The sequence below is a fragment of the Callithrix jacchus genome, chromosome 17 (assembly GCF_049354715.1).
Source record: "Callithrix jacchus isolate 240 chromosome 17, calJac240_pri, whole genome shotgun sequence".
In the NCBI taxonomy this organism is placed as follows: Eukaryota; Metazoa; Chordata; class Mammalia; order Primates; family Cebidae; genus Callithrix; species Callithrix jacchus.
Window position 1 is genome coordinate 25011934 of NC_133518.1, and position 12214 is coordinate 25024147.

The window sequence follows — 12214 nt, forward strand, 5'->3', positions numbered from 1 at the left end:
TTTTGAAGCTCCAGGACAGAGACCAGATAAATTATTGATTATACCAGAGTAACATATTAATAACAGAAAACTGAGCAGGACATAACACGTTGCCTGGCATTATAATAGGCATTCAACATGTTTTTTCTTTGTGGAATATGATTGTCTATTGTTGGGGCTTAGAAACCAATACCCCAAAATATGATTCTTTGACATGCTGTGCTGAAGTTTCCTTATCTGCCTCAACTTTGGACCCACCAAAGAAGAAAAAAATTACCTCTGGTCCCTTCCCTGAGTTATCATTAACAAAACTCCTATTGCAGGAAGAAATACAGAAGGCTGTCAACACACCTGGGCAGACATTTGCCACAAACCATTGTGTGCTCTTGTGTGCCCAACAGACTCTGTATGTTCTTCCTGCCCACTGAATTCCCCTAGAAATCATTTACTACCCCTTCTAAAATCATCCACATTCCCCATCTCCATTTCCCTTAAGAGGGGAATAAGGGGATTTAACCATCTGCACCCCATTGTATGGTAGGGTAATCACTCTATGATTCTCCCTCATGTAAGTTGATAAATATGTCTACCATTTATCCTATTAATCTGCCTTTTGTGAGTTGGTTTTTAGCTAACCTCCAAAGGACAAAGAGGAAGTTTTTCTTTGGCGCATACACTATGGTGTTATATTGGTTTAAATCAAAGTTATCAGAATTATAAATTACTTTCACATTTGGACTTGCCATTGTTGAGCCTATGGAGCATTGATGCCATGCCATTAATAAAAATTCTAATTAAGGGATGTGTTTTAGGAAGAAGTATTCAGTTTTATTTTCATAAGAAATGTGACCACATCAATAAATTAAAATTGGATGCTGCTGCTCTTCTGTGCTGAATTATTTAACTCTCTGTGGTCTAGAGAGTTAAATAATTTCTCATAAGGATTATAATAGTTTTGCTGAATTTTACCAGTAAAAATTTTAATATGACACATTAATTAATGTTCTACTTTTTTTTCAAGTAATCTTCCTCTTTGAGGCATCAACTGGAAAACCATTAGGTGATGGGAAGTTTCTTTCTCATAAGGTAATGGACATTAACTACTTCTAATGTAGATAGCCACTATTTATTTACTTCCTTTTTAAAATTAATGTTTTCAATTGAAAGAGGACACAAAGGAATTAGTTTTGTATTTAAAATGACTGCATTCTCCATTGACTCTTCTGCCTAAAAATGTCGCAAAGACCTTAGTCTATATATGGAAATTAATTGAATAAAAGAATCTGACTTATATGTCTATTGTCAACCTCTTCACTGTTTTTCAGTTATGTGTTCTATTTTGATTAAAATGTTAGCATTTATCAGTAAATAAAAATGTATTTGTGTTTCTGAATATCTTGCAGTTTTCTCATTGACCTGTTCTTAGCTAGCATTTTCTTTAGGTTTTAAGACTGTAGTAAGAAATCTATACAAGTACAAAAGACCCTGAATTGTAAGTTGTTTATTGGTTTCTGATTTTTAGCCTTAAAGAAGCACATTGCATTGAGTTATCCTTCTAAATTACTGATTAGTCTAAAGATGCTTTTGTTTTATTAATACTTCTAGTGAAATGTTACTCAAAATCATATATATATATCTTTGTAATTATTAGTTTTTTTATTTGTTTGTTTGTTTTTGATAGAGACAGGGTTTTGCCATATTGCCCAGGCTAGTCTCGAACTCCTGAACTCAAGCAATCCACCTGCCTCAGCTCCCCAAAGTACTAGGATTACCAACATGTGTCACCGCACCTGGCCCTAGTTTTAAATTTGAATAACAAATACATTCATATGGTTCAGAAATCAAAAAGCATTAAAAAGTATACAGTGGTAGTCCCCCTACTATACCTACTATTCATCATTATAGTGCCTCTTTACCAAATAAGTAACTGTTGTTATTAATCTCTTATATATTCTTCCAGAGATTTTTAGCGTATGTACCAACAAAACTGATATATGTTCTCTTCCTCCTCTTTTACAAAAATGTAACACACAATTCTACACCACTTTGCTTTTTTCGTGTAATACTCTCTTTCTGGAGATGGTTCCATATCTATACCTAAAGTGTTTTCTCAACCCTTTTTTCTCCACTGTATGGTATAACATTTTATGGATGTATCAGAATTTAAACTGTTTCCAACCTTTTACTATGAATATTACGGTATTGGCAAGATGAATTATTACCTTGCATATACATCTTCTTGTAATGTGCTAGTATAACTGTGGGATTTATTCTTGAAATATTGTTGCTGGGTCAAAGGATATGAGAATTTGTAATTTTAATAAGTATGTTGAAGTTATCTTTCAAAGAGATTGTATCAGTTTACTTTTGCACTGGTAATATCTGAGGTGCTTATTTCACTACAATGTCTCCATTATTGTCATTTTAAATCAAGACTGTAAGCAGAGATTTTCCTTTTCAGTAAGATTAAGCATATCAAAAGGAGTAAATTTCTCAGCTTTTCAAGATGCAGTTATTTTTGTTAGTAGGATTGAAAAGAGAGTCAATTAATAAGGTTAAATATTTATTTTAATGTTATAATGCTTTCTATAACATTTTTCCTAAGTGTAAGAATTTCCTAGAAAATTTGCCATTTCCTAATTATAAGAATGGAAGTGACTTCTACTTGTCACACTTCACCCAATTACCCAGTACATTGGTATGCAATACAAAGGATTTTTAAATTTTACATTCTATGAAGTAATAGAAAACTCACCCAAACTATTTTATTTTATATCTGGAAGAAACTCATATCCAGGATCTTCCCAAATAGTAACAGAACCCAAACTAGAGCTCAAGTCTGTGTATCAGTAAATAAATATTAATTAGTGTAGGGCAAGGGAGATGGTTCTACTGAACACAGAACTGCTTTTATGCCCCACTACAAAGAGTCACCCAGGAGGAATAGAACATATGGGGGAGATGGACTTGACAAGAAGAAAATGGGGGATGCCCTGCTGAATGAAGTTGGAGAACTCCTCTTCCCCTACGTACATAGGCATTATTATAATTACTATGCATCTTTGATTTTTAATTTCTTAGACAGAAGAATCATATCTGTTTAACAGTGTTTTTAAAATAATACACTAGGTTCTGATGATGATGATAATGATAAGCAATTCTTTATTGTAAAGATCAGTTTCTCTGAAACATTTCCATTTTGAAAATACCTAGCGTTATATTTCCTGCATGCCTTGATATATATGAAACAAAATTATTTTATTCCTTAAAATGTAAATTATGGTATTCTAGAAAGAGTTGAATTTTTTAAAATGTATTATGAACTGGTATATGATTGATTCATCATTTTGGATTAAGATATATGTGTATTTTGTTTTATTTTAAACAATGTTTCTTATACTACATTTTGATACAATGATTTGATGTTGTGGTCATGATTCTTGTTGAATTCACAGTTCCTAGCAAAGTCTTCAGACATTGTAGACAGTAAATAAATCTTTCTCGATTTTGGTTAAAATGTACCGTATTAAAACATTTTCAAGTTTTAAGAAAATTCATCGTACTAGCAAATGAAAACCAATGATCTTGGAGTTAGAAGTCTGAGTTGCAAGTTTAGATATACTTTATACTGGCTTTTTCTGAGCAAAACCACTTATTGAGTATAAATCTAGTCTTATGATTTGCAAAGTAAGTATTATAATATCTATATTACAAGATTTTTCTGTTTTGCAAGAACGAATGTGAGAGAATCTGTAAAATACAAGGATCTGGACACATGATATATTTCCAAAATTTATTTTTACAAATATTTAAGATATAGTTATTAGGCAACTTGTTAATCAAAATAGACCTCTCATCATACTCAGACTTACCTGCCCCTTTCACCCTGACTGTGAAAGATAGGACAAGACAGATAGCAGTGTTTCTCAGCCAACAGAGTATCAAAATATATGTTATTTTATTGTATTTTGAGAGGTATCTTTTCCTTGGATGTCAGGCAAATATACTTTAGTGCAGCTTTTGAATAATTAATATATTGGCAGTTTAAAATTATTTAACAGGGACATTTTATCATTGTAAGTGGGTAAATGACATTTAATTGATCTTAAAAAAGAAAATGTTTTTATAATTAAATAATTAAAATTATATCGAACACTAAAACTAACCTAGTATTTACATTTTTAAAAAATTTTAGAATGAAATCTTGGAAATTGCTCTGGATCAAAAAGGACTTACCAATGATAGAAAAATTGCTTTCATTGATAAAAATAGAGATCTCTGTATCGCTTCTGTGAAACGATTTGGGAAGGAAGAACAAATTATCAAACTTGGTAAAATAATTTTAATACATTTGAAGTTTTAATTGTCTACTTTCTTATATTTGCTATAATAAATAATTTGTTCAAATGAATCTGGAAATGTTTTAATCTTAGCTACTTTTTTTTAACAGCAGGAGCGACAGTTTATTCAAAAGCTTTATTTTTTATATTAAGTTTATTTTATTTGAGACAGGGTCTCACTCTGTAACCCATGCTGGAGTGCAATGGCACGATCAAGGCTCACTGTAACCTCCACCTCCTGGGCTCAAGTGATTCTCCTACCTCAGCCTCCCAAGTAGCTAGGACTACAGGCACGCGATACCACATCCAGCTAATTTTTTTGTATTTTTGGTAGAGACAGGGTTTCACCATGTTACCCAGGCTGGTCTCAAACTCCTGAGCTCAAGCCATCCACTTGCCTCAGTCTCTTAGTGTTGGGATTATAGGTGTCCGGTCTATTAAAAACCTTTAGAGCAGGAAAGAATGGAAGTAAAGTAAACTCACAAGAGGGCCGGCACACAATTTGAGAGATCAAGTGCACTGTTTGACCTCTGATTTGTGGTTTTATACTTTGGCATTCTTCTGGGAGTTGCAACTCTTTGGCCTTAATTCTTCCCTTGGGGTGGGCTGTCCACATGCACGGTGGCCTGCCAGCATCTGGGAGGGGCCACATGCACAGTGTGTTTACTGAAGTTGTACACATGCTCACTTGAGGCGTTTTTTTCCTTACCACTCCAGTGTTCCTAACGAAGTTCATATACCAGTTAAACTCCTCTACCATTTTGTCATTAGTGCACATGTGTGAACCCACTCACGTAGCTCTTGAGATCGTATTGAGAAGCTACTAATTTCCAGTTTCGGTGTTTCTATTAAGAGACTGCCTTTCCCTGATACTGGCTGTAACCAATTATTATTTTAGAGAGACAGCTTAGCAACTACCTGACCATCAGCTGATGGTTACCTGACATTCCTGGTGCTAGTGGCGGGGGGCCTCTCCTGCCTTGCTTAAGTCTACCTGACCACCTGCAGTAATACCCACCCCCCAAGGGTCCAAGACCCTAATTCTATTGTAAAAATGGAGAAAGGTCAGTCTTCTTTAACTGCTTCCTGCTGACAGAGGAGCAGTGGTGGTTGTTCTGTGGGTTTTAGCCTCCTGCTAGCTCTCAGGGCAGGATGGCTCCATGGGTTGGTGAAAGCAGTATCCAGCCAGGTCCAAGGGAGAGAAGGGCAGGAGTTCACCTCTGTCATGTCCCACTGATAGGCAGACTAGAGGTCCCCTGTAGAAGAGTGCCTCTTGAATATTGAGAGGACGGTATCCCTCACTGAGGATCATCTGGAACTTGATGGTCTGAGGCAAGAGGATTAACTTATCTTAATAGCAAGTCTTTAGCTGCTGCACTTAAATTGTCACTGAAAGAAAAATTTGCAAATTAAAAATATAAGGGTTCTAGGTAAAGCATTCAAATATTTCTGTCAATTCTTGTGTAATTATTTTGTATGTGTTTTCACCATTATACAATCAGAAACTAGAGTCATATATATCAGAAATTATATGGGATTTTGTTTGTCAGGCATTTTAAAGATATATTTTAATACTTACATATTAAAACTGATAGCATATTAACATTCTTTTTAAATTAAGGAACAATGGTGCATACCTTGGCATGGAATGATGCATGCAATATCCTTTGTGGACTTCAAGATACTCGATTTATAGTGTGGTATTACCCCAATACAGTTTATGTGGACAGAGACATTTTGCCTAACACATTATATGAAAGGGATGCAAGGTAACATTTTACTGCATATAATTCTGTATTGTAGTAAATAAAACTCTAATAGAGTATCATGTTTTGCTTCTGTTTTCAATCCTGCAAGGTATTTTTCACATCAGTCAGATTATTGGTAGATAAATTGTTCAGCTAAAGCTAGCTTGAGACTTAAGTGACAGAATCAAGTCGATGGTGTTGTATGATATGAATTATGTATTTTTCCCTTGTATGAATATAATTTTCAAGCTTAGTATGGTGTAATGGTAGCTCCAGTAGTTTTCTCAATGTGATCAAGTGATTTTAGTATAGGCACTGTTAAGATTTTTCTTAACAGGATGCACGAACTTGTGACAACTACCCAATTCTATCACGTATTATCATTGACTTCAACACTTTCAAGAATGTGTACGTCTCTAGAATTGAATTTTGGGTTAATATTAAAAGTAGGAAAAGACCAAAGTTACTTAAATTTTTAAAAAATGTATTTGCTTCAGAAAATCATTTATATTCCTAAATTCTCTAAGAAATGGCAAGGAGATCTTATTCTTGACACAATAGGCATACAAAGACTTCTTAATTCTAGACCTTAATTTAGTTTTCAAATCTATTTTGAGTTCATTTTTAGTATTCAAGTTCACAACCTTAACAAAACCAGAGAGGCATCAAAATAAAACAGTATATTTTAAAAAGTATTCGAACTAACGAAAAGAAATTAGTCTCTTTATTTGAAGGTTATCTCTTTTTATTTATTTATTTTTAAAGTCAAGATCTCACTCTGTCGCCCAAGCTGGAATGCAGTGGTGCAATCATGGCTCACTTCAGCCTGGGCTTAAGTGATCTTCTCAAGTAGTTAGGGCTGCAGGTACGAGTCACTGCACCTGGCTCCCCTCTTTTTATTCTAAGAAAATAGTCTTGGAATTAAATTTATTTTTTATCAGCTTACCCTTTAATACTTTTAAAAACTAAAGCTATATTAATCATTGTTGCAATTTGTCTTAAGCTCCAGGAAAAAAAAAAGACTTCAAATGCTCTTAGGAATAGCTCTTAAATATGTAATAATTTTTGCCAATTTAAACTGTATATAGCAAGTTATATTCTAATGTTTATATTCAAAGTTAATTCCAGGGAGAATGTATATATTCAAATAAATTTCAATTACCTTCTAGGGGTGTGCCTTTTGGAGAATAGAGACTCCAAATATGTTTCACAGTCCACTCCCCAGATTTAATATACATGAAAAATTTTGCTTAGAATACAACTTTAAAGTATACTTTGCTTTTTTTTTAAACAGTGAATTTAGTAAAAATCCCCATATTATGAGTTTTGTTGGAAATCAAGTAACTATTAGAAGAGCTGATGGCTCCCTGGTTCACATCAGCATATCACCATATCCTGCTATTCTCCATGAATATGTAAGCAGTTCAAAATGGGAAGATGCCGTAAGACTTTGTCGCTTTGTTAAGGTAATTTACATTTTAGATTCATAGTTGCATATATATTGCATAGTAGTTTACCTTTGTTAAAAATGAGTAATGATAATAGGCTTAAAGGCTGGAAAGATTGTGAATAAGATCATGTCTTTTGTTTTAGAAGTAAAGATTCTAATTCATTATGTCTGGATTGAGTCCTGGGCATATTTTTTAATTTCCTCAGATGATTGTTTTATACAGCTAAGGTTAAGAATCTCTGCTTTCAATCAGCCTTTTTCCAACTTGGTTGAATCTATTTTTCAAACATGTTTGACCATAGACTTTTTTAATTGAATATCAGTGAACATTCCTTAGAATATACACTTTTGTGAAATGACTTTCAGATGATTTTTTTTAACAATGGATCATTGGTGGTAAAGCAGCATCATTGTCTGGGGTAAACACCAGGGTCCATCATCTCACACCAAGAAAATTAAGGACGTGGACATGTGAGTAGGTTAAAAAGTGGAAAGTTTAATTGGCAGAAGAAAGAAGAGAGGAGAGCAACTCTTGCCAGAGAGAGGCAGCCAAAAAGGGAAAAGTGGCAGACTGCAGCAGATTTTATAGGCAGGCAGGCTTGAGGAGGCTGTGTTTGATTTATGTAGTGCTCACAGATTGGTTTGACCAGGTGTGACATTTACATAGCACAGGGAAGGCTTGTCACCCCACCCTAATCTTATTATGCAAATGGACTTTCCACTTGGCCAGCGCCATCTTGTCTACTCCTTACTGTACACGTGGCTGGCAAAAAGAGAAAATGGAGCTGCCATTTTGAACATGCCTAGTCCCAGGTAGTATATTGCTATGGGCACAACTACTGGCATTCACCCATGCAAGCTTCCTGCTTGCTTATGTCTACAGCTCAATTTTACAGACTGCTCTTTATTAGAAAAGAAAATGATTTGGGGGCTGCTTTTCATTAAAAGGAAAACCTTATCTAGGACTTCTGTACCCCCGGTATAGCATTGTATGAGAACTTCACTATTTCTTTGGTTCCCTATGAATTACATTCTTTGACACTTCATCAAAAGACTGAAAGGTTTATAACCTTGAGTTATTTTTAATTCAGAGATAAATCCATGATAACTTGAAATTGAAAATTTCATTCAAAAGTTTTCTGTGTTATTAATATATTTTAACAAAATGGCCACAATGAAATTTCTACATTATTATTTTTCAATGCTGTGCTCAGTAATTTTTCTTTTTAAATTAAAATATAATTTTAATATGAGCATTTAAATGATCCTTATTTTAAGGCAGTTCAGCCATGTAGTTAAGATAACTGTTCTCATACTTCACTTTAGGAGCAAACCATGTGGGCTTGTCTAGCTGCTATGGCAGTTGCTAATCGAGATATGACTACTGCAGAAATAGCCTATGCAGCAATTGGTGAAGTAAGTAGTTAATGTTTACATATATATATGTGTGTTTTTTCTTAGCCTAATTTATTTCTGTTATTATCTACTTCAATTTTTTTCTTTTCTTTTTTTAGATTGATAAGGTTCAGTACATCAATTCTATAAAAAATCTTCCATCTAAAGAATCAAAAATGGCCCACATACTACTGTTCAGTGGGAACATACAGGAGGCTGAAATAGTACTTCTTCAGGCTGGCCTTGTTTATCAAGCAATCCAGATCAATATTAATCTGTACAACTGGGAAAGGTAATAAGAATACTTTTCATCAGTTCCAAAGTCTATTTGACCTTAATGTATTTTTCCACCTACCACTTAGTAAATTACATTTTCCACTATATTTTAGTTTTTTAAATCACAGAATAATTTATTCATATTTATATTTGTGAATAGTTTGCAGTTTATTTCTTTTCTGAACTTGTGACTGATTAAAAGTTGGGGTGTGAAGAGGAAGAGAAGCTAGGATATTTCCCAAATTTTTGTTTTAGTAACTGGAGAGATCATGACACCATTTGCAGATTTGGTAGGGAAGACAGTGAATTTCATTTTAGCCAAGTTTACTTTGAAATACTTGCAAAGAGATATAATAGTTGATTAAATGGACCTGAACTCATAAGAAAGAACAGAACTACAGGTTTAGATTTAGAAGTCATTCGCAAATGGATAGTAGTTGAAGTCAGAGGAATGGATGCAATTGCCTGGGGAATGTGTGGAATGGGAAGACATCCTCTACATTATGAGATGGATGAAAGAAAAGAAAGACGTGAAATGTTATTCCATTAAGCAGCCAGACAGGCAGTGAAAAGAAGAACCAAGAGATGTGTAGTGCTAAGGAAGAAACAGGAAAGAATCTGTCAGCAGCAATCAACAGCCTTACATTAGGCTCTGGGACAGATTGCTTTCTGAAGCAAAGTGGCAAGTTGCTCTTTTCTGTGACATAAAGAGGTTCCTCCCACTCATTCTCTCAGGTACATGTCACTCAGTGAACAAAACTATAGTTTTTATTTGCTCTTATAGTTTTTATATGCTCTTGAAGTTACTATGTTATGAAATTGATGTACTTTTCCAGGTTTGAAATGCCTTTCATTATCTTTGTTTCTCCCTGGGCTGAAAAATAACCCCTGTATTTGTCAATTACAAGGCCCTTTACTTAAACGTCTTTGGATTAGAATTTTTATAGATATTTTATCTCTGTCTTTCCCTTGACTAGAAATGACAAAAATGGCAGATGGTTAATTTTGTGATTGACATACTGTAGTCTCCTTATTTAATTTATACCTAATGATCTATACTATTCATATAATTTAGCTACTCTGTTTCTGTCCTTTATTAACACAAATTCATTGTCATTGTCTAGCCATACAAAGGATCATGAAAGGTGTTTTTAATTCTATAAAAATAAATAGGCCACCTGGTGCCTGTGATCTCAGCACTTTGGAGGTTGAGGTGGGTGGATCACAGGAGTTCAAGACCAGCCTGGCAAATATGGTGAAACCCCGTCTCTACTAAAAATACAGAAAAATTAGCCGGGCATGGTGGCACATGCCTGTAATCCTAGCTACTCAAGAGGCTGAGGCAGGAGAATTGCTTGAACCCAGGAGGCACAGGTTGCAGTGAGCCGAGATCGTGCACTCCAGCCTGGGTGACAGAGCATGACTCTGTCTCAAAAATAGATAAATAAATAGGCCATTGTCTTTGTCCTGAATTTATTCATAATTCATAAAGTTGAAGGTAACTAGTTTAGAGAGTGCGAATATTTTTTAAATCATATGTTAAGTAACTTATAGAAAATTGTATATATCATTACCAAGCTAACAGAGTTCTATGAGAATAGGGAAGAATTGTGTTTATAGCATTCTTTTGACCAGTGTTCTTGAAAAAATATGTTGAAATTGTAGACACTACCCTTCATATAGCATTCTGAATACTGTACAATTTAACAAAAAAATTTAAGCTAATGGTCTTTATCTTAAAAAGCTTATAACCTAATTAGGAATTCCACTTTATTATGATTAATAATAGTCAAATGTCAAAATGATGAAGAGTATTGCACACAGAATGAATATTAGCTACCTACTATGTATAGATAATGTAAAATGTTTCTGCTCTTCAGGAAGCATGTAATCTGTAAGGGGGACAGATAACATAAATATCTAGAAAGATAAATAATTAGAGACATAAACAGTAATCCAGTAAAAAACAATATGAACAGTGGTACCAGCGGTATGTAATTAACTGCTTCGTGATCATTAATAATCATTTTGCAGCATTCCTTTTTTTTAGATTGATAGGATTCAGTACATCAATTCTATAAAAAAAACTTCCATCTAAAGAATCAAAAATGACCCACTAACTAATGTTTAGTGGGAACATACAAAGGTTGAAATAATACTTCTTCACACTAGCCTCCACTTAATTGAGTGGTTATGATGTACCAGGCATTAACTGTGCTAAATACTTCCTATATATTATTTCATTAGGTTATCTCAGCTCCAGAAGTTTAGATATTACCAGCCCCATTTTACAAATGAGGAAATCGAGGTTTACTTATAAGTAAGCACAAAATCTAGTATTTGTACCCTCAAGTTGTATAATATCAAAGAAGAGCTCAATTTATAACCAAGCAATCAATTATCTGCAGCTGGTACCATTGCTTATATTTTTTTGGTTTGGTTTGGTTTGTTTTTTTGAGACAGTGTCTCACTCTGTCACCCAGACTGGAGTGCAGTGGCATGATCTCGGCTCACTGCAATCTCTGCCTCCTGGTTTCAAGGGATTCTCCCACTTCAGCCTCCCAAGTTGCTGGGATTACAGGCTAATTTTTGTATTTTTAGTAGAGATGGGGTTTCACCATGTTGGCCAGGCTAGTCTCAAACTCCTGACCTCAAGCGATCTGCCTACCTTGGCCTCCCAAAGTACTGGGATTACAGGCATGAGCTACTGTGCTCAGCCACACTTACGTTGTTTTTACTGGATTACTATTTATCTCTTTATCTTTGAAGATGTTATTCCCCTTACAGATTATATGCTTCCTGAAGAGCAGAAACATTTCACATTATCTATACATAGTGGGTAGTTAATATTCATGCTCTTACTCTCTCTATAATACTCTTCATCATTTTGCAGCATTCCTCTTCTTCAAACAATTATTGGATGTAGATGCATGCAGTGAGTGAGTAGATATCACAGAAGAAGATGAGGAAATTTGCCTCTGATGGCCTATCAAATAACCTTCTGAACATTTATTGTACCTCTTTGA

At 34.3% G+C, this 12214-nt stretch overlaps 1 protein-coding gene across 5 annotated transcripts in view; it reads left to right on the forward strand.

Moving 5' to 3' along the window:
• IFT80 (intraflagellar transport 80) overlaps window positions 1-12214 on the forward strand; it is a 141508-nt gene that overhangs the window by 113700 nt on the left and 15594 nt on the right. For all 5 annotated transcript variants that reach the window (XM_078353935.1, XM_054247142.2, XM_054247144.2 and 2 more), the window contains 6 exons: window positions 1001-1065; window positions 4175-4310; window positions 5941-6088; window positions 7362-7533; window positions 8844-8933; window positions 9032-9204. In XM_078353935.1, coding sequence (XP_078210061.1) covers window positions 1001-1065; window positions 4175-4310; window positions 5941-6088; window positions 7362-7533; window positions 8844-8933; window positions 9032-9204 — 784 coding nt within the window. The remainder of the gene's footprint in view (window positions 1-1000; window positions 1066-4174; window positions 4311-5940; window positions 6089-7361; window positions 7534-8843; window positions 8934-9031; window positions 9205-12214) is intronic.